General features: G+C 37.6%; 1 protein-coding gene across 1 annotated transcript in view; it reads left to right on the top strand.

Annotated features, from left to right (window-relative positions):
• The first annotated feature begins 14,599 nt into the window (after window positions 1-14,599).
• Window positions 14,600-21,221, top strand: part of ank2a (ankyrin 2a, neuronal) — a 65,055-nt gene continuing 58,433 nt past the window's right edge. The window contains exons 1-3 of the mRNA XM_067441964.1: window positions 14,600-14,851; window positions 15,007-15,133; window positions 17,031-17,132. Coding sequence (XP_067298065.1) covers window positions 14,826-14,851; window positions 15,007-15,133; window positions 17,031-17,132 — 255 coding nt within the window. The 5' untranslated portion in view covers window positions 14,600-14,825. The remainder of the gene's footprint in view (window positions 14,852-15,006; window positions 15,134-17,030; window positions 17,133-21,221) is intronic.

The following is a 21,221-nucleotide window of genomic DNA, read 5'->3' as shown; positions in this document are numbered from 1 at the left end:
AACATTCCACATATGCGTGTGGAAAGGGGTGGTGCATGTAGATCAAAAATAATCTGATCAATATAGGGGAAAATTAGGCATGTAAATGTTTGAATCCAATTAGCTTTATCTACTGGGTTCAAAAATGCCTTGCACAGTGATGTAAATTTACATGTGTTTAACATCAGGCCTATGCTTATTTTTGTCCCTTTGTCCAAAAACTATAGTTATAGTCTGATTTAAAGTGACTTTCTCTGGTTCGAATGCATTGACTGGGCACTGCACATGCAAGGAGGTTTTGTTCAGAATACATGTAATGCACATGTAAATGAACAGTCTATGTGATGTTCAAGGTTCAAATTTCAGAATCTGACATTGTATTGGATTCATTCTGATTGATGAAAATAAGAGCATGTAAACTTGGATATTTTTAATGGCTTAGACAGAAAGACAAAAAAAGAAAAATTTGTTAGTGGTAGGGCAGATATTGTATGTTCAAATTATATGTACTGAAGTGCATAGTGTTGTTTTGAGCAATGTGAATTTTGCAAGGGTGTTCTCCGGAGTGCATCTACATTTGTCCGTTTTCTCACTTTCTTGTTTCTCTCACGATACTCCTGCTTTAATCTCTTGCCTCTCTCTCTCTCTCTCTCTCTCTCTCTCTCTCTCTCTCTCTCTCTCTCTCTCTCTCTCTCTCTCTCTCTCTCTCTCTCTCTCTCTCTCTCTCTCTCTCTCTCTCTCTCTCTCTCTCTCTCTCTCTCCTTCCCTCGCTCTTTATCTATCTCTCTGCGTTTGTCAGTGTGTGTTTGGGTGTGGTCTCTAAACAGAGTCTGTGATAATTGATCCATTTATTTTTACAGTCACATTTTGAAGACCAGTGTCTTGGTCATGTAATGAAGGAATGTAAAGCCAATTCTCTTGACGTTGGTATTTTTACAGGCCTGTGTGTGTATGGCTGTTTTACTGTCTGCTTCATGACATTTACACATGGGCTGTAGTTAATGGGGTGAGAAGTTGGAGCAATTCTATGGGCTCAAATGCAGAGGGAGTCTACAGCAATTAATTATTGACTCAATCACTTTTTGCTGTTGAATGGGGTCGCTGTGTCCATTTTTTTACTGTTTATGTTCAGAACGGCTTAACGGAATTCTATGGGTGACGGCACGGACACTACGTACATTTTTTATTTTTTTTTACACTCTACGGTTTTAAAGCACTGTGGATTGCATTATAAAATATATTGGTCAATAGAGGTGCTGTCTTGATTTTTTTCTTGATATTGGCAGAATCATTTTTTCAGACATTGGGAGTGTGCCTATACACTGTGGCTGTACCCTTATGGGTTCATTTTTGTACCTCTAAGTCAGAGGTTCACTCCTAGATTTGATGTCCTCCAGAGTTTAGCTCATACCCTTCTAAGCCAACACAGCATAAAATGGCTCCCAGCATGAATCGCAGCATTAAGTCACCGTTGCTGTGATTCATATTCGGATTCTTGATATGCTGAATATAAGCGATTTGAGTGCCTAGAAAAGCGCTATATAAATGTAATGAATTATTATTATTATTATTATTATTATTATTATTATTATTATTATTATTTTTATCTGTGTGCATCTAACCCCCCCCCCCCCCCCCCCTCCTTAGAATGTAAAAAAAAAATTGAACATCTGGTCTGTGGGAAAAAAAAGTATTGTTGGTGATAATTCTTTATTATTTTTATTCAGTGATGAGCTTAATCAAACGTTATTCTTCATGATACATTTTGTTTATGGCTTCTTTTGTTTTGAACACACTGTAACAAAAACAACAAACTTACTTAAGAATCCAAGTTAAACTGCCCAACTAAAGGAAACACTTATCTGCATAATGGTGACCATAATGGTAAACATTTTCAATAAAACATCAAAATCTAAACGTCTGTCAATTCTCAATAAGAGCTTCTATATATGTCTTTCCGGGCTGGAACCAAACTCTGCAGGACTAAAACTCACTAGGACCGAACTGGGGAAAAAAATTATAGTTGTACCCTAAGGACCAATATACCTTAAAGGTACAGTTATATGTTTTGTTCCCCAAGGAACAAAATTGTACCTCCGCTGTACCTTTTTTTTTTCTGAGAGTGTATGATGGTAAAATGCTGTCTGGTAGCTTAATACGTTTTGAGGATGTGCCAGGTGTTTGTGAGTGACTCTGTGTGCATTGGACTTGAGTCTTTAAAATAAGTATTTGTTACAGCAATGCTTTTAAAAAGGGATTTAAGACATAGTTGTGACCATACTGGGACCGTATTTGTGGCTATAGCATTAGACAAAATTCATGTTTTTTCCCCATTGAATTGGTTTTGTTGAAAGATTATATTAATGCTTATAAATAGTATATTGTTTCTTTATGCTGGTTTTCTTTGTCAGTATATTCTGAAATATTATAACAATTTAAAATAACCTTTTTCTGTTGTATTATATTTTAAAATAAAATGTATTTCTGTGATGGCAATGCTGAATTACCAGCACACATTACTCCTGTCTTCAGTGTCACATGATCCTTCTGAAATCATGCTGGTTTGCTGCTCAAGATTTTTTTTAAATTATTATTACAGTTGTGCTGCAATTTATTTCATGTTCAGAATTGTATGATGAAAATATAGTTCAATAGAACATAATTGAATGCATCCTTGCTGAATATAAGTATTTCTTAAAGAAAGCTTTGCATTTAACATGTTAAATGAACAGCCTAGCATCAGTCATTGTTTTAACAATTATTTGAAATTTGATTGCTTTTTTGTTATCAGTTCTAATTTTGATATTGTTTGATTTAATTTGCAGCATATCGAGTTCTACTTTGGAGCTTTAGTGTAAATATCTTTTTTCTTTAAATATTAGATATCTTACTGGTTATTGGCCATACAATTTCTGGCAATTGTATCAGCAAGAAATTCTATATGGCTGCATTCCTCCTGCCTCTGTACATCTAGTGCATTAGAAAGATGGATTTGGGTTGAATGTGAGTGAGCTTTTATGAAAGATCAATGTGTTGACTAATGGCTTAATAACAAACTGTAAGAGGTTCAAGACCAAATAGGTTACAGATTATATAAGTTGAAAAGTGCAGACTCAGCTATGAGGTCAGATTCATTGCATACATCAACACACACTATATACACCCATAAACATCTAGTATATTTAATATTTGAATAGTTACCACCATTCACTTTTAGTGTAGATGTTTACCACACAGTTAAATCCAGACTTCTCAGGTTGTCATTACAATGCTAGTTAGCATTACAAATACAGTTGATATAAATTCCCTGTATTAAGTTACTGTAACTAAACATCTTTGCTTTACCATTACACATGCAAAAAGCATTTTTTAGTGCAGGCTCCTGACACAGCACTATTTGCCATCCTTAACAGCTGTGATGGGTGAAACATAACCATCCAGGGTAATAATGTTCAGAGATGATGATAACTTGTAGTCTCCTGGGAGCATTGCTCTCTCCGCATGGATATTTGAGACCTGGCGCCTCAGCATACACTGCTCATGTTTATCACTGTATTGATTCTGTCCTCTTCTTGTCCATTTATCAGCACTACACGGCCTGCTCAAGCTCAAATAGCCATATGTCAAACATCTTTCTTGCTGTGTGGTGTTTAACCCTTGTATGGTGTTCGGGTCTGTTGGACCGTTTTCATTTTTTATCGAAAGAAATAGATACAATGAATTATTTTTTCAATCTGAGACTCATTGGCCTTGGCTCATTTTCTGTGAGGAATATATATCAGAACACATTTTCAATGACCACACACTGTACACATTTATATTACACACAGGATGTTCAGGTCCACTGGACCCAGGGCTAATAAAAGTGTAGAAATTGTTGGTCCTGTGTACCTTTACTCTGTCCTCCCCCTGTCAGGACCTGCTGTTAGTGTGTGTATGTTCATGTATATGGTTTATGAGGAAACAAATGTGTATAATGACATGGATATTGCAACGTAAACATGGTTTATGACGATATCTGTGTCCTCACACTAAAACAAACTAAATGGTGTCATGTCAAACGTTTTCTGTGATGGGTAGGTTTATGGGTATGGTTAGTAGGGGGATAGATTATACAGTCTGTACATTAGAAAAACCAGTATGCCTAGCAAGGTAGCAACACGAGTTGAATTAAAAAACCCAAAATGCAGCGGGTCCACCAGACCCACGAACACTGGCTGAGTAACAAAAATATGAACACCACACAAGGGTTAAACATATTTACAACAGTTTTACAGCCTGATCCTTATTTGCTTCATCATAGTGTCCAACTTAGCAAATCGTATGTGGTCCGCAACATCCTGGCAACCATTCACAATTCTAGCATTGTGGCAGAAACGCTTGTTTTAGGAGTTTGCATGGTGAGCATTTAACGCCGAAATAGCTTATTGTGATCTGACTGACTTTGTCTAACCAACAGACGAAAACCAACAGACGAAAGCGGGTTGAAGGATCTTGATTGATCTTTCCTTTTTGCCCTGCTTTTACTGTGGATGTCTTTGTTCTAGTTACACAGCTCTTGCTTTGCTCTGGAGCCTATCAGTTGTCATAAAGGATCAATGTTTTATAGATTTTTTTCTGCATCTGAATAGGTTGTGCTTCTCTTCAGTCTGTTGTTTTAACGTATGAATAAATAATATGAGATTCAGAGCATGATTCATCAGCTTAAAGATGAGAATCCCTTACTGGATTGTAACACCATCTGTAGTAAAGGAATATGCTGTGTGTGTGTGGGGGCATGTTTTTGTGACATATGAGGACAAAAATGTGTATAATGAAATGGATATGAGGTATTACAATGAGAGGGTGAAATATGAGGACATTGGCCATGTCCCCACTTATAAATCATACAGGATGAGTTTTTTTAGAAAGTAAAATGCAGAATGTTTCCTGTGATGGGTAAGTTTAGGGGCAGTGTAAGGGGATAGAAAATACGGTTTGTACAGTATAAAAACCATTGCATCTATGGAATGTCCCCGTATGTCACAAAAACAAACGTGTGTGTGTGTGTGTGTGTGTGTGTGTGTGTGTGTGTGTGTGTGTGTGTGTGTGTGTGTGTGTGTGTGTGTGTGTGTGTGTGTGTGTGTATAAGGTAATTGTGCAATTTTCAATTTTTTGACCACTTTAAATTCCATTATGGTGGACAATATTGTAATATAAACATAGATAAACAATATATTTGTAAGTTGTGATATATTTCAACACATTGGCAAAACAAAAAACAAAACATTGAGACATTTGTACTTATAGTTCATATATTTCCAAAATACTGTTCTTCTTTATCATGTTATGGTTTGTTCCATTTATCTAACTACGGTAGTGAGGTGCCATTAATCTTTGTAACTGTTCATATTTGGTCAACAAATACCACCATAATTATGGTTACTATTCACAAACTGTGGTACATCTTCAGAGATCTTAGGTTCAGTATTGTCTTATACAGTAGTTTGTTTGCTTACTGTCCCTGAAGGGAGCATGTATGTATCTCCTGGATGACCACTATAGTGTGCAGTTTAACCACCAGGTGTCAGTGTGCTGATGTGTAATTCACTGAGGTGTAGTTACCTTCGGGGGCCAAAAGGTGGAGTAGAAGTATTTTTTACTGCTCTAAATGCAGGAAAACGTCCTTACTAATTTGACATGTAGGGTCAATTGAAGTGGTCTTTGAGGTAGTCTTTGTGAGAGAAAGTGGAACAGGGTGAAGTCAGATGCAGCCCATAGGGTTGAAAATGTCACATTCGATTGGCTAAAGACATAATATCAAAATATTTTTTGAACTTACCAGAAAGTCTCAAAACATTTGCAAATTCAAGTTAATTCACCAAAAAAGCAAAAAGCAAATGCAAATTCAACAATAAATAAATGTATCAACAAATGCTTTGATTTGTAAATTTAAAAAGATTAATACAATAATCCACTATTTAATAATACAGGCTTTTATATCACATATATTTTTTGCATTCATTGCATTAGTTAATTCTGTAGTGTAAATTGTAATCATGTTGTGAATTGTTGATGTTAATTAGGTTACATTATGCTTGGTAAATAGGATTAACACTGCCAATTAAAAGTTTGGGGTCGGTAAGATTTATTAATGTTTGAAAGAAGGCTCTTTTCGTTTTATGAATGATAGCAGATGCAGGATCAAAAACAAATTAGATAAAAATAAACAAGGAAAATCCGTACACAGTTTAAAGTATATCCTTTATTTGTAAAATGAAACGGCAATGTGCCTGAGGAAGATCTTTATTGATTGAACCTTTTATTTTACAAATAAAGAGAATAGGTAGAAAATGTGCACATTTTCCTAAAAAAATATAATGCTGAGAAATATTACAATTTCAAATACACTTTTTGCTTTTTTAATAGTGCTGTCAAATCGATTAATCATGATTAATCGTATCTAACGTCACATCTCTTGGATGCAGCTGACAAAAAGGTTTGGAGGTCTGTAGTTATTTACTCTGCTGAAAGTTGACGACTTCTGCACTCTGTGATTTTACATGGCCGACCACTTCATGTCCGAGTTGCTGTTGTTCCCAATTGCTTACACTTTGTTAAAATACCACTAGCAGTTGACTGTGGAATATTTTGTAATGAGGACATTTCACGAATGGAATGCACAGATTGCAACCTATCACGGTACCATGCTTGAATTCACCGAGCTCCTGACCTGAGTGTGACCCATTCTTTTACAAAATGTTTGTAGAAGCGTCTGCATGCAGGTGCTTAATTTTATACACCCGTGGCCATGGAAGTGATTGGGACCAGTTCAATGATTTGGAGGGGCATCCCAATCAAGAAACATTCCTTATCATTAAAAATGTTGATAGTAGTTTTTTTTAAGGATTCTCTGATAAACAGAGATTTCAAACAAATGTTTTGTAACATTAGAAATGTCTTTACTGTCACTTTAGAGTCCTTTAATGCATCATTGCTGAAAAACAAAACAAAACAGAAAATACCTAGTAGTTATTTTGAGACTATCCTGTCTGAAAGTCAGAGGCGGCATAAGTGAGATCCTTACTAAAGAATAGTGACATTATAGATTTCTTTCTTCATAGCATCTGCAGTAGTCATTTCACAGACCCCTTCAGATCCGAGGGGATTTATAGTACAATCCCCCTGCAGCATCCTGCAGATTAAGTACATTTCTTAATGGCACAATGGTGATGCCAAATGCTTTGCTCCTTGCTGTCACTGACCCTGTGATCATCCGCCCTGGGCATTTACCACAATGCCACACCACCTCACCAGGCTGGATCTGGGACTTCAGTAGCTGAGTGTCGGAGCGCACCATTTCCCTCCAGCTGGATTTGAATATGTGGTTTGCACTGCTGTTGCCCCAGTGTATTCATTCCCAGGGTTTCTTGCTCTCCCCTGACGTCCTCCGCTGTGGTCTTCCCCAAACTCCTCCCTAGCTCAGAGGAGCACGCAATGTGCCACAGGTGTCCCTGTAGACCAGCTGTTTGTCACACTCTCCCTATTATTAGTTTCACATTTTTGTCTGACACAAAAGATTATTTTAATTGTGTCTATATACTCTTATGCACACATTTGTGAAGCACACTCACATAGACTTAATACTTAAGCTTTACTCAACACTATAGCTGGGTGCCTCTACATCTGGACAGGCAGGTCAGCCCTCTCTCTCTCTCTCTCTCTCTCTCTCTCTCTCTCTCTCTCTCTCTCTCGTCCCTGGTTCACACATGGTGATATAAATTCTGATTTAGCGAGCAAGGCTTTTCTCTCTTCAGTCAACCAATGGACTAGACTGGGGGAAAGAGACAAACTGTTGAATTCACAATAGATCAGAGTTGTTAAGTTATTCCAAGTAAAATGTGGAAGGACAGTGGTGCGGAGCGTCTGTTATCACCATATTCAGAGGAGGCACAATAGTAAGAGGCCTTGGGAAAAGCAGAACAAGGTTGCTTTTATTTATTAACTTTATGGGGCTATTCCACATCTGAATTATTAGAGGAATACCTGTGTTTTCTGTGGTTTGGCATCATGGCACACGCAGCAGCACACCTGAAAAAGGCACGGGAACTGGAACAACCTCCTGAGATAAAGGCTCTCGCCAAAGCCAGAGAGAGACGCAAGAGACACCGAGAGAGAGCAGAGCGCAAACGCAAGGTATTAACGCTTACGAACCATTAACAACAGCCCTTTAACCTCAACTTCATCCATGCAAGCTCAGACACAGCTGACCGATTGACTTCTGATCACATTTAGAAGCGCATGCCGCTATGTTAGTGTTAGAGGAACTAATGCAACTTTGAGGAGAGTTGATTTTGATAGATTTTACAAGCACATAGGAGGTTATGATTGTCACATGTCGAATGTTAGAATAAGTCCAGCAATATCAGTGGAATTATAAGTGATTTGTAAAAATTTGTCCCGTTCTGCCTTGTCATGTATATAATTAATTTAAGAATTATTAATAATTTGTATTATCTCTTTCTAATGCAAATAATCCAGCAGCCCCAGCCAGTCAGACAACATATGCATGACTTTTTGTGCAACATCTAATTGTATACATTTATACATCTCTCTCTCTATATATATTATACTTCTTATTTGTATTAGTGTATAGATAGTTAACCCCAATGTTACCTAATACCTAGTAAATATTGTTTATGTTAGTGTATATATACGGTAAATGTTAGTAGTATTATAACAAATTGGAAGCTTTTGGGAAGCAATTGGAAATGACAGCTACTCAGCCATGAAGTGGTAGGCCATGTAAAATCACAGAGCTGCATCCAAGCCTTACATTACCAAGTGCGATGCAAAGCGCTGAATGTAAAGCACGCCACCACTGGACTCTAGATCAGTGGAGACGTGTTCTCTGAAGTGACAAATCATGCTTCTCTGTCTAGCAATCCGATGGACAAGTCTAGGTTTGGCAGTTGCCCTGAGAACGGTATTTGCCTGACTGCATTGTGCCAAATGTAAAGTTTGGTGGAGGAGGATTATGGTGTGGGGTTGTATTTCAGGGACTGGGCTTGGCCCCTTAGTTCCAGTAAAAGGACCTCTTAATGCTTCAGCAAACCAAGACATTTTGGACAGTTTCATACTCTCAACTTTTGGTAACAGTTTGGAGTTGGCCTCTTCCTTTTCCAACATGACTGCGAAGTGTGCAAACCAATTCACAAAGCAAGGTCCTTAAAGACATGGATAAGTGAGTTTGGTCTGGAGTCTGACCTCAACGAGATAGAACCTGCGAGCCAGGCCTTCTCGTCCAATGTCAGTGCTTAACCTCACAAATTGTCTTCTAGAAGAATGGTCAAAAATTCCACACACTAAACATTGTAGAAATCCTTCCCAGGAGATTTGATGCTGTTATAGCTGCAAAGGGTGGGCCAACTCCATGTTAAACCCTACGGATTAAGAATGGGATGTCATTAAAGTTAATGTGCATGTAAAGGCAGGTGTCCCAAAATGTTTGGTAATATAGTATATGGATGTATTTTTTAATGTATGTATTATTATTTTTTTAGATTCTAATTAAAACCAATGTTACCTGCTGTATAAAATAATAGTACAACTTTTTTATGGTTGCGCCTTTTCGCCCCTTTATGGTTCGTTTTAGTATTACTATGCTGCAGTTGAGCTCCAGGGATAATTCCTGTAGTCAGCTGTTCAGCACCTGTTTCAGAGCACAGCTACTGGAAGAGGCTTAGAAAATAGGATCATCCTTTATGCACATTTGTCTCTATAAAGCACAAAATCTCATTAGCTACACTGTAAAAAAAATGTGGTTGTTTTTTGTTGGTTTAACTTAAAAAAGTAAGTAACCTGGTTGCCTTAAAATTTTGAGTTTACTGAAATTAAAAATTTTAGTTGATACAATGAAGGAAATGTGTTTAATAAATATAAACTCAAAATATTATTGTCTCTGAACCACATAAATTTTTTTTATAAATCATGAAAATAGCACTATTTGGCATGTTTCACTGCATCATCAGAAATAAAACACACACAATTACCCAATATTCTTAAAACATCTTTTAATAATCTTTTAATAAAGGTTGTCGAATCTCAAAAAAAATTCATAATATTAACTCAAAATTTCCATTTCAATGAACTCAAAATTTTAAGGCAACCAGGTAACTTTTTTTCTAAATATTTTTTTACAGTGTACATATGTGATGACATCTTTTTGATATAACTCATGTATGTTTTAGTTTTGAAATTGTAATCTGCCAAGTACTTACTAGTTTTGAGAATGCTTAACTATCAAAGATTTGATTAGTATTGCTAATCATTATTATTATTTTTTTTTTTACTTAAGTAAGTTGATTAAGTTTAATTTGGGGGAAATAGCTGAGAAGTATAGTGATCAGAAGATCATTATACCATCTCTTTCAGCTAAACGATCAACTCTTTATTCAAGTAATTTTTTTCAATGAAAAGAGCCAAAAGATACATTGTAATTATGTATCCCCCATGTATGTAATTATATAAATTTATTACACGGCTCTGTGAAATACTTGATTCTGATTGGTGAATCGCGCATTCCAGCGGTACGTTATTTCCAGATAACACCCGCAACACAACACAACCAAATACAGAAACACTGCAAATAAACACAACGCAACCAAATACAGAAACACTGCAAATACTCACAACACAACCAAATACAGAAACACTGCAAATACTCACAACACAACCAAATAAAGAAACACTGCAAACACTCACAACACAACCAAATACAGAAACACTGCAAATACTCACAACACAACCAAATAAAGAAACACTGCAAATACTCACAACACAACCAAATACAGAAACACTACAAATACGCACAACACAACCAAATACAGAAACACTGCAAATACTCACAAAGCAACCAAATGCAGAAACACTGCAAATACTCACAAAGCAACCAAATACAGAAACACTGCAAATACTCACAAAGCAACCAAATACAGAAACACTGCAAATACTCACAAAGCAACCAAATACAGAAACACTGCAAATACTCACAACGCAACCAAATACAGAAACACTGCAAATACTCACAACGCAAACAAATACAGAAACACTGCAAATACTCACAACGCAACCAAATACAGAAACACTGCAAATACTCACAAAGCAACCAAATACAGAAACACTGCAAATACTCACAAAGCAACCAAATACAGAAACACTGCAAATACTCACAAAGCAACCAAATGCAGAAACACTGCAAATACTCACAAAGCAACCAAATACAGAAACACTGCAAATACTCACAAAGCAACCAAATACAGAAACACTGCAAATACTCACAAAGCAACCAAATACAGAAACACTGCAAATACTCACAACGCAACCAAATACAGAAACACTGCAAATACTCACAACGCAAACAAATACAGAAACACTGCAAATACTCACAACGCAACCAAATACAGAAACACTGCAAATACTCACAAAGCAACCAAATGCAGAAACACTGCAAATACTCACAAAGCAACCAAATACAGAAACACTGCAAATAAACACAACGCAACCAAATACAGAAACACTGCAAATACTCACAACGCAACCAAATACAGAAACACTGCAAATAAACACAACGCAACCAAATACAGAAACACTGCAAATACTCACAACACAACCAAATACAGAAACACTGCAAATACTCACAACGCAACCAAATACAGAAACACTGCAAATATGCACAGCGCAACCAAATACAGAAACGCTGCAAATACTCACAATGCAACCAAATACAGAAACACTGCAAATACTCACAACACAACCAAATACAGAAACACTGCAAATACTCACAACACAACCAAATAGAGAAACACTGCAATACAGAGACATGCTGCAAACAGAAACACTGGAAATACCCACAATGTAACCACATACAGAAATGCTTTGCAAATACTCACAATGCAAGCAAATAATAGTTATTAGTAAATAGTTGCCAAGCAATGTGGGGGAGAGGATGCTGGCGTTGTTTGTTTGCCGCTTCTCCACCCACAAATCATGTTAAATGTACAGTTAGATTTAGATTTTCTTTTCTTTTCTAATGACTGTGACTAGTCAAACAGTCAAAGCTACAATTGGGACTGTTTCTGATTGCTGGCAGTCACTGAGAGGACGTTGTTAGACGTTTGCCGTTTTCCACCACTTCTCTGCTGTTTTTGTTTGAATTGTTGCAGTTGCTTCTGGTTTGAAGGACATTTCGTGTTGCTCGCTGCGGCTGCTCTCTGTTCTGGGTGTCGGCTGCTCACTGGTGGTCTCCCTCGGGCTTGAACTTCATGGTGGCTGAGGTTGCTGGTTGATTGGCGGCGTTTGCACCGACCCAGCGTCATCAGCGTCCTGCATGATGTTGAGATGTTCCGCTTCCCGGCTGAGCCGCTCTTCCGTCTTACATTGTGACCGTGGAACGGCTTGGACTTCTGCGCCGACACCGGTGTGTCCACAGAAGTCCCCGGAAAACTCAGTTGGCCTCCTGCATGGTGCTGCGGGTGTCATGCCTTGACGACGTCATCAGGACACTGCCGAATTGGGAATATGTAGCAACAGAGCCTCTAGCGCTGGGAGAAATGTAAAACATGGAGTGGACCACAGTGTACTGTGGAGCTTACAGAGACTTCCACCATCAGCTCTTTTTTTTCTGTTCAGAAAAGCTTTTAACTGTTATGTGTTGGTTGATTGTTTGTATTATTCTATATTTTTACTTGTTGATAATTTTTCGTGATATTTTTTTTCCCTTTTCCATTGTTGCACTTTGATATTCTTCGGAATGAAAAGTGCGTTATGAATAAAATCTATTATTATTATTATTATTATTATTATTAATAAATGTGTTAGTTCACCATTAGTAATACATTAACTTATGATTATGTGTGCATTAGTTAAGCATGAATTAATGCATATTAGAGCACCCGTATTGTAAAGTGTTACCGAAAATTCTGTGTTTGGTGTGGAAAGAGTTAATGCACAAATAAATACTGTAACAAATGTATTGTTCGTTAATCCATGTTAGTTAATGCTTTATGTAAACAAATGAGAATGTATTGTAAGTAATTAACTGGTTAAAGGTAGACACATCTAATACTTTCAACACTAGCTTGCTGTTGCCAGCCTCTCTGAAATCGCCTACCTTACCTAGGGTTACTTCAGCGATTAGCATATGGCTTTGTATCAGTAGAAACCCTGGAGTATATTCAAATGATTTTGCTTCCCCCCTCATATCCCCCTAAGACAAGAGATTTATGCATTTTATTTCTGGAAAAATTCCTCCCATGACGCAAATGTCCTCAATTTGCGCCATCGGAGGAATTGTTGGCCAGAGGCTAAAGACTACAGCCAGCAGAGGGAGCCATTTCTGCATGTTTTCAACTCACGCGTGGGGGATGGAAGATCGCACAGCACTCAGCTAGCAGCTGGCAACTTCAGTCATTCATGTTTAAATGGTGCAGCCAGCAGAGTAAAGTAAGTCTTTGAACTTCTCAAACTAATTCCTATAAAAGTTAAGCTTTCAAAAGCATGAACTGAAAACGCGGCAGACTGAACATGCACTGTGAATCTATGCCGCGAGTGCTGTCGCATTTACCTCAGCTCTCATCACGAGCTCATCCATGACTGTCAATGTGACTCCTGTTGCGTTTTGGGCTGTGAGACAACCTCAGCAGCTAAATCACATATTGAACACACACGTTCAGTTTTTAATTGTAGTGTCTGTTCTCTAACTCAACTGATTTTATGAAGATGATCGCAGTCGCGGTGGGAAAGTGAACAGTGATTCAGTAGCAGTGGCTTTGTGAATGGCCTGGTAGGGCAGCGAAGCATTCTGGGAATTGTTGTCTTTCATCCCCATGAGACAAAAATACATTTTCTGTCTTTTCTCAGTCTAGAAAGCACAAAATTAAAATATAATTTCACATTTCTACTACATTAATGACCCAGTTTAAATACAGATTCATCTTCCCAGCGCTGAAGTACTCCTTTAACTGGGGGCATGGCATTGATCAGAGCAGTCAATGGCAAGTCAATATGTCTGTAGTAGAAGTCTACTTAGTGCTGAATCATAGTTGGATCAATACGGACCACCTCAGGGCCAGAAATGACCCACAGACACAGATGCCATCATGCCACTCGTACTGGTTCACTGTAGGCATTACTATAGCTGTGTAGCCTCGGTCCTCATGGTGTTAAACTGCTTTGCAAAAGCCTTCACTGAATTGAATAGTTAATATTTTTCAAGGATAATAACCTCTTATAGATGATGAGCCATGATTTACATAGTCTTGCAAATGTGTTGCATTCTAAACACTAAAGATGGTATGACAACCAAGGGTTTTTGAAAATAGCACCTATTGCTCGGGACAAGACTTTTTGACTTTAGTTGACCCAATGGATGCACATTCCTGGACCTCAGGAGGAAAAGGACAGGTTTCCCAGCTGGCCTTTCCCCAGCAGGATTGCCCTTTGCTGGGCCTTGCTCTGTCTGCCTGAGCCTGGAGGGGTTAAAAATAACCAGCTCTGGATCGAGGACAGGGTGGATATTCGGCCTGATATAGCAATGGGAGACACGTTTACGGCCACAGTTGTCAGTCACAAAGCCAGGCGGGAAGAGAGACAAGAGGAGACCAGAGCCAAGGGGTCTACGCCAATACGGAACAGAGATTGTCACAGAAGACGCGAGGCAGGGATCAAAGAGAGCACATAAGAGATGATGTTCGGGACCTGAGGAGAAAGATAGACATGAAAGTTTGGGGGATTTTGCATTAGCTGGATAGATGCTCTGATGCTGATAATTGAATGGGCTCCTGGGTACTACCTGAAGACTGAGGATAATGCAAACCCATATAGCTAAGTGCATGTGAGCGAGATGGAATCAATCTTCCGGGGAGCGATTTGATGTTCAGTGGTTGGTTATCACTGGAAAAAGCACTGCAAGTGCAGAATCTTACAAAAGGTCCAGACGTTGATGTAAAGTTTAGTGCCTTTTTTTTTTTTTTTTTTTTTTTTGCAAAGCTTTTGGTCTCTCTTTACCATGGGCAATGCGGCAATGTGTAGGGCGTGTGGTTCAGATAAAGGCCTGCGGACCATTGGAAGTGATCCATATCTGGACGGTTACTACAGCTTTGTGGCAGATACCATGGTAAGGCGACCTTAATAATATCTAGGTTCAATAGAGATTTGTTGAGGTTATTTTCTTGCTGAAAAGACCAGCATATGTTCTGTTTGGGATGATGGGGTTGTAAAACAGAACATTAATAACACAGAATCGTCTCTTATTCTTGTTTGAGTAAACTATTTATGCTAAGTTGGAAATGTTCCAAAAGGCTTCTTAACTAGCTTAACCAGCAATACTATTTGGTCAGCTAGCATCACCAGAAAGATCATGGTAATTGACTAGCTTTACCAAGTGTTGGTGTGGCTGCTGACCAGCACCAAAACAACAACCAACACAACCTGCCAGAAATGCAAGCTAGTTGAAGCTGTTTGTTTCAACTATTTTTTGAAAGTCAGTGTTGTTTTACTTTTTAGGTGTTTAATTCATTTTAGCATCTTCTTAGTTCTATTATTCTTTTATTTGTTATTCTTCAAAATGTTATTCCAGGGATGTATTATTTAGAGTTATCTACAGATGTTCTTGACAACATCAGCCCAAAAAGTGGATAATGTGTGCAGGGTAACTTCATGAACAAATGTATAGTGTCTATTTCCAATGGTTAACTTACTTACTCAAATCCCACACGTGTTAACATGTGAACTCTCGACCTCAAAAAGAGCAGAGGTCATGCCTTGAACATTTCGGTCAATAGCCTTTGATGACCTGACAGATTAATGCTTTATGTTGTACATGAACTGAGAGCTACTGATTTATTACCGGAGCTCGGCACCAATTTTCTTGTCATTTCTATTTTAACCAAATAAAATGTCTGAATGCTGGCTTGCTTGAACTGATAAAAAGCTTGACTTTAGTCTTATAAAAGAGGTTTCTGGAATTTTCAAGGTTTTAATGTTTTCATAAAAATACTGTCTGCTGTGTAAAGGTAATGTTGTACTGTCCCTGTCTACCTGCTCATTAGTCTTTATGAACCAGTACATTGAGGAGTTTGTGTTGGTATTGCACATGCAGATTTTATTGTCACAGTTGTGACTCTTATGTCAAAGCCTTTAAAAGGATAGTAGTACAAACCAACACATGTTCGCTGATTGATGCCAAATCTGAAATTTGATCTTGGCTTTAAATTTTCTTCTTCGCATGGCAAGACTTTCGGTGCATATACATTCAGATCTGTGTCCGTGCGTGTTTGTGTGTGTGTGTGTGGGTCATGCCAGCTGCCTTCATTCTGTTTTGCTGTCTATATTTAGCAGTCACAGTCAAACACGCAATTCTGATAAAAGGAGATACACTCACTGAAATGACAAACTTCACGTGCATGCTAAGACAGAAGCATATAGCATAAACTTTTAATGAATCCTGACAAATACTTGTTCAAAAGTTTGGGGTTTGTACGATTTATAATGTTTTTGATAAAATTCCCTAATGCTGCATTTATTTGATAAAAATGCAATAAAACTGTAACATTATTACAATTTAAAACAAGTTTTCTATTATAATATATTTTGAAATGTAATTTATTTCTGTGATGATAAAGCTGAATTTTCAGCATCATTACTCCAGTCTTCAGTGTCACATGATCCTTCAGAAATCATTCTAATATGATGATTTGGTGTTCAGATTAGCTGGATTCATTGAGAAAGTAATGTAATGTTATCACTGCTGAATAGAAATAATTATTTCAATAGAATCTTATTGACCCCGCACTTTTATATGGTGATGTACATTATCAGAAGGAAAAAATCACCCTATATTTGTTCTTGTTTAATACCTTGTTTCCCTTGGAAATATGTCCTTATATGGAATTAAAATTTGTTCCATTGACTCAATCACTTTGCATTGTAATTTCTCAGTGTTTTTACTAGAGCAGGGCTGATGCTTCCTTGTGTATTTTTATAAATTTTTTTCTGGTGTGTTGTTTCTACAGTCGGACAGTAACACCAGCTTCCTGAGAGCAGCCAGAGCTGGAAATATTGAAAAGGTGCTGGAGTTTCTCAAGAGCGGCCAGGACATTTCTACATGCAACCAGGTAACTTTTTCCATGAACCAGGATTTCAGAAAAAAAAAGAAGAAGTTTTCTCAATGTTTTCCTCAGTCTCAATATAAAATTACACACTTTTGTTGCAGGTATAATTTTTCTTATATACACGGTTGTTTAAATTTGTGGAAACTCTCTTCATATCCTGATAGCAATCAATAATAGAAGTGGTCTAAATGTTTAAAAATGCATATGCAGTATACCTCTGTCCGAATGCAATGATATGATGTCCTACCTGCCTGTGTCAACATATATATTTCCATACCATCATCACACATCATCTGCGAGTTATAGACAGACAGCAAACGGGTGCCACAAACATGAGGCACCTTTTAAAGGTTATGCTGCATTCACGCCATGTCTTAATTATGAGATGGCAACCCGTGACGTTCTACATGGAGCTGTTTATGTCCTAAGACTCAGATTTGTTTCTAACACTATCAACGGCAAAACTAAACTGCAGCAGTCAAGTGGTGAGCTCGATAAGTTATTTATATTCATTATTATTAAAATAAAGTTATGCACTTTGAGACATGAGATAATTTAACATCGTCTCTCGTGGCGTTTTGCAGACTTTTGCAGCTGTGGCTTTGGAGACACTGTCAAGGGAGGGTGGGATCTTATGCTTTCAAAGCTACACTCTTTGATGAAAAGGTTGTATATAGAACCTTAAAAGGTTATATCGGCGCTATGTATTTGGAACCGCTAAAATGTTCTATATAGAACCCTTTTTAAGTGCTAAAAGGGTTCTTTCTTGTCATTAAAGAACCTTTTTAGCATAAAAGGTTCTTTGAAGTTGACTCCAAATGCTATTTTTTTTAAAAACCTTTTTAGCATAAAAGGTTCTATAATGACAAGAAAGAACACTTTTTTTCACAAAGGTTCTTTAGGCTATTATTCATTTATATATTACATTATTCTGCAACATTTTGTGGTTGTATTTAAATAATTGTTTATTAAACTGTTAACTTAATATAACATTTTAATCATGCTGATTTTTGGAGGAGAAAACTGAAATGGTATTCTTCGTGGGATATTGATTAACTACATAAAATGAGAAATATATACATTTTCTAACCCCCATATCTTGAATTTTGTGATCATTCACATACATTCATAAATGCATTTGAATACACTGAATAATGCAGTGAAACGTTTGTCAATAATATTAAATATTTAATCCGGAAAGGACAAAACAAATGATAATGATAAATGAACCCCTAAAAGGTTCCATATAGAACCTTTTTCCTGCTTACAAAAAACCCTAAAGTTTTTTTTTTTGATTGAACCCTTAAAAGGGTTCTATACAGAACCTTTTAGGGGTTCCAAATACGTAGCACCTGATCGAAACTTTTAAGGTTCTATATAGAACCTTTTCTTCTTAGAGTGTAGCTTGCTATACGACAATGCACCATGACGTCACAACAGTAATAAACGCTCTTCCGGGTGGCAAAAGCCGAAGCGTTCCTATGGCAACGCTAGTAAATTGCTTGGGATTCAGACATAGTTAACATGATTATTGAGGGACTGATTAACTAATTCAGGAGATATCAATACATGAAATGCCTAACCTTGCTCCAGTAGATGTAGCGCTAGTCTACTACCATAATTTTTAAATGAGCCTCAGCCTACATTGAGTAGTTATTTTAGTGACTGTTGCTGTTTGACTTACAATATGTTAGGCCATCGTAGATGGTCTATTTCCCTGTTATCTAACTTAAAAAAGGCTATGATGGTTTTCTGTTGCTCGGAGTCGGATCAGATGGCACAGACGTGAGCTTCTGACGGTCAAAAGGATAGCGTGCTGCAGACTAGCGCTACTCCGCTAACGTTAGGCATTCACTCAAACTAAACTCGCGGTGATGATGAAGCCGGTGTGGTACACGCATCAATCATCCATCAGCCTACAACTATGTTTTGCTTTTCCTATTTCTTCCATTGACATTCGATCAGTGGCCTACATGACACTAGAAGCTCAGTCTCTTCCTACTTTTACTTCAGGCAGTGACTGGCAATGATTTTGATCTAAAGTTTACTAATATTAGTCTCGAATTTCCCCAGCTGAAGATAATTATGCTCTGCTATGATTTTGTAGATGGACCGTTTTGAGAATACTTCTCTGTAGCGCCACTTTTGACGACGGCCACTCGCTTTAGCCTCCTCACCCACAGGTTTTGCTGGATATATTAACTTTTTTCTGAAGGAAATCGATACAATCCTACACCTTTTGCTGTCTATCTGACGGCGCAATCCCAAACACAACACGTTTTCGTCATAGTTTCAACTTTAATCAACAACAATGTTCTTAACTCTGTAACTGTTTACAGTAGCCGGCTGGATCTCTTCAGTTTGTCAGTAGAAGCCGCTCGCGTTCTGCCACCCGGAAGTATCCTTGTGACGATTGTTTACAAACATTCTGAAATGGTCTATAGAGTAGTGCATGTATGACATTTCTCTGCAGGCCAAAATATGGAAGTGAGTTAGCATTTTAGCATTTGTGGTTCCCTCGTCCCAAAGTCAATGACCTGTTGGTTAAATGGCTGAAATAAGGTCTGTGGTGAACACAAGCCCACTAGGCATTCACGTTTTATTCTACGACCTAAAATACATCAGTATTACCCCACTCATGATGTTTTGAAGCTGTTGCATGTCTTGAAAAAGGCAGTTGCTAACAAGTGGCTAAATGTAATATAGAGGCAGTCAAGGAGATTAAACGGCATCATCACACCAAAAAGGTAATCTCAGTCCGCTTTTACAGCCTCATCATGCTCATAATTGTGCTCTTATAAACTATTCTAACTCAAACGTTCTGGGAAAATGATTTTAAACAAAAATGTAAAGAGATGTCGGATGATTAGTGATGGTGACGTTGAAGTCGAGCAACCATGGTGTAGTCCGTTTACAGCCTACCATTACACTGTAAAAAATAAAAACGGAAAATGTACTGGTAATTTTCTGCCAGTATCCAGTCATTTTATGGAAATTTCTGTTGACCCTTAAAACACAAACTAATGCAATGTGTAAATAAAAAATACAGGTAAAAGACCTATTAAAAAAATACGGTATAATACGGTAAATATATTTATACTGTACATTGTGCCCTATTTTTACGGACTTTTTACAGTGTAGCTTTTTACTTTTGGCGACTGCATTTAGGCTTCAAAATTTCTTAAAAGTTGTGTTCATCTGTGAAAATGATCTTGATGGACAAAATGTGTAAGTATCATAAACTTGTGTTGATCACAGAGCTTGTTTTTTGTGATAATCAAAAAGTGTATGGGAAAATCCTATTGGTTTGTATCGAGGGAACGGCTAATGCAGGTTGGCCAACAAAGGGACGTCATACCTGCACCACTCTATTGCTAGCCTACCATACCTTTAATTCAAGTAAATTCATTATTTAGAAGTTTTGCACACTGTGACTTTTCTCACAGTTTTTAGATTGCATTTATATGAGTATTATCTAATCTGTGGAGATAAAATCGGTTGGCTAATGCTGAATTTGAAGGCCTGTGTTTTCCAAGAAGCAGGTTGGCATAAACTTCTTTCCAGCTTAAGAGACATGTCAACTCTGTGTTGGCTATACACTCTTTAGAAAATCAGATTGTTCTTTGTGAGGGAAGGATAATCCTGATTATTAGAAATGTGCATGCTTTTTAGCACACGTTGCATTATGATGTTAGAGAGCGATACTGATTCCTGACAAATGCTGCACTGCCATCAGGACATCATCAGCTAGTTCTCTGCCAGCCTGTTCTTTCTAGTATATCAAAGGCTTTTTACTCATCCGTGTCTTTGGCAGCTGTTCACACTCTCGACCTTCTGTACCTTCTGCACAACTAAACCCTCCCACTGTCACAGCACTGCTGCGTTCCACCATTCGTTACAAATTACCCCTGGCATAACAATGCAATGATATCAACAAATATAATAATTTCATCTTAAAATGTGTGAAGTCAATACGAAACTGGTTAAACTTGAAATCAAACAGTCCTAAACATGAACGTAAAATCAAACTTTATCCAGTCAGATATATCAATGGACAGAGGATACCACATGCAAAATACCCTTCAACGAGGT

This window comes from Pseudorasbora parva, chromosome 4 (assembly GCF_024679245.1).
Source record: "Pseudorasbora parva isolate DD20220531a chromosome 4, ASM2467924v1, whole genome shotgun sequence".
NCBI lineage: Eukaryota > Metazoa > Chordata > Actinopteri > Cypriniformes > Gobionidae > Pseudorasbora > Pseudorasbora parva.
The sequence above is the reverse complement of the archived record's forward strand: the minus strand, read 5'-3'. Positions and strand labels throughout refer to the sequence as shown.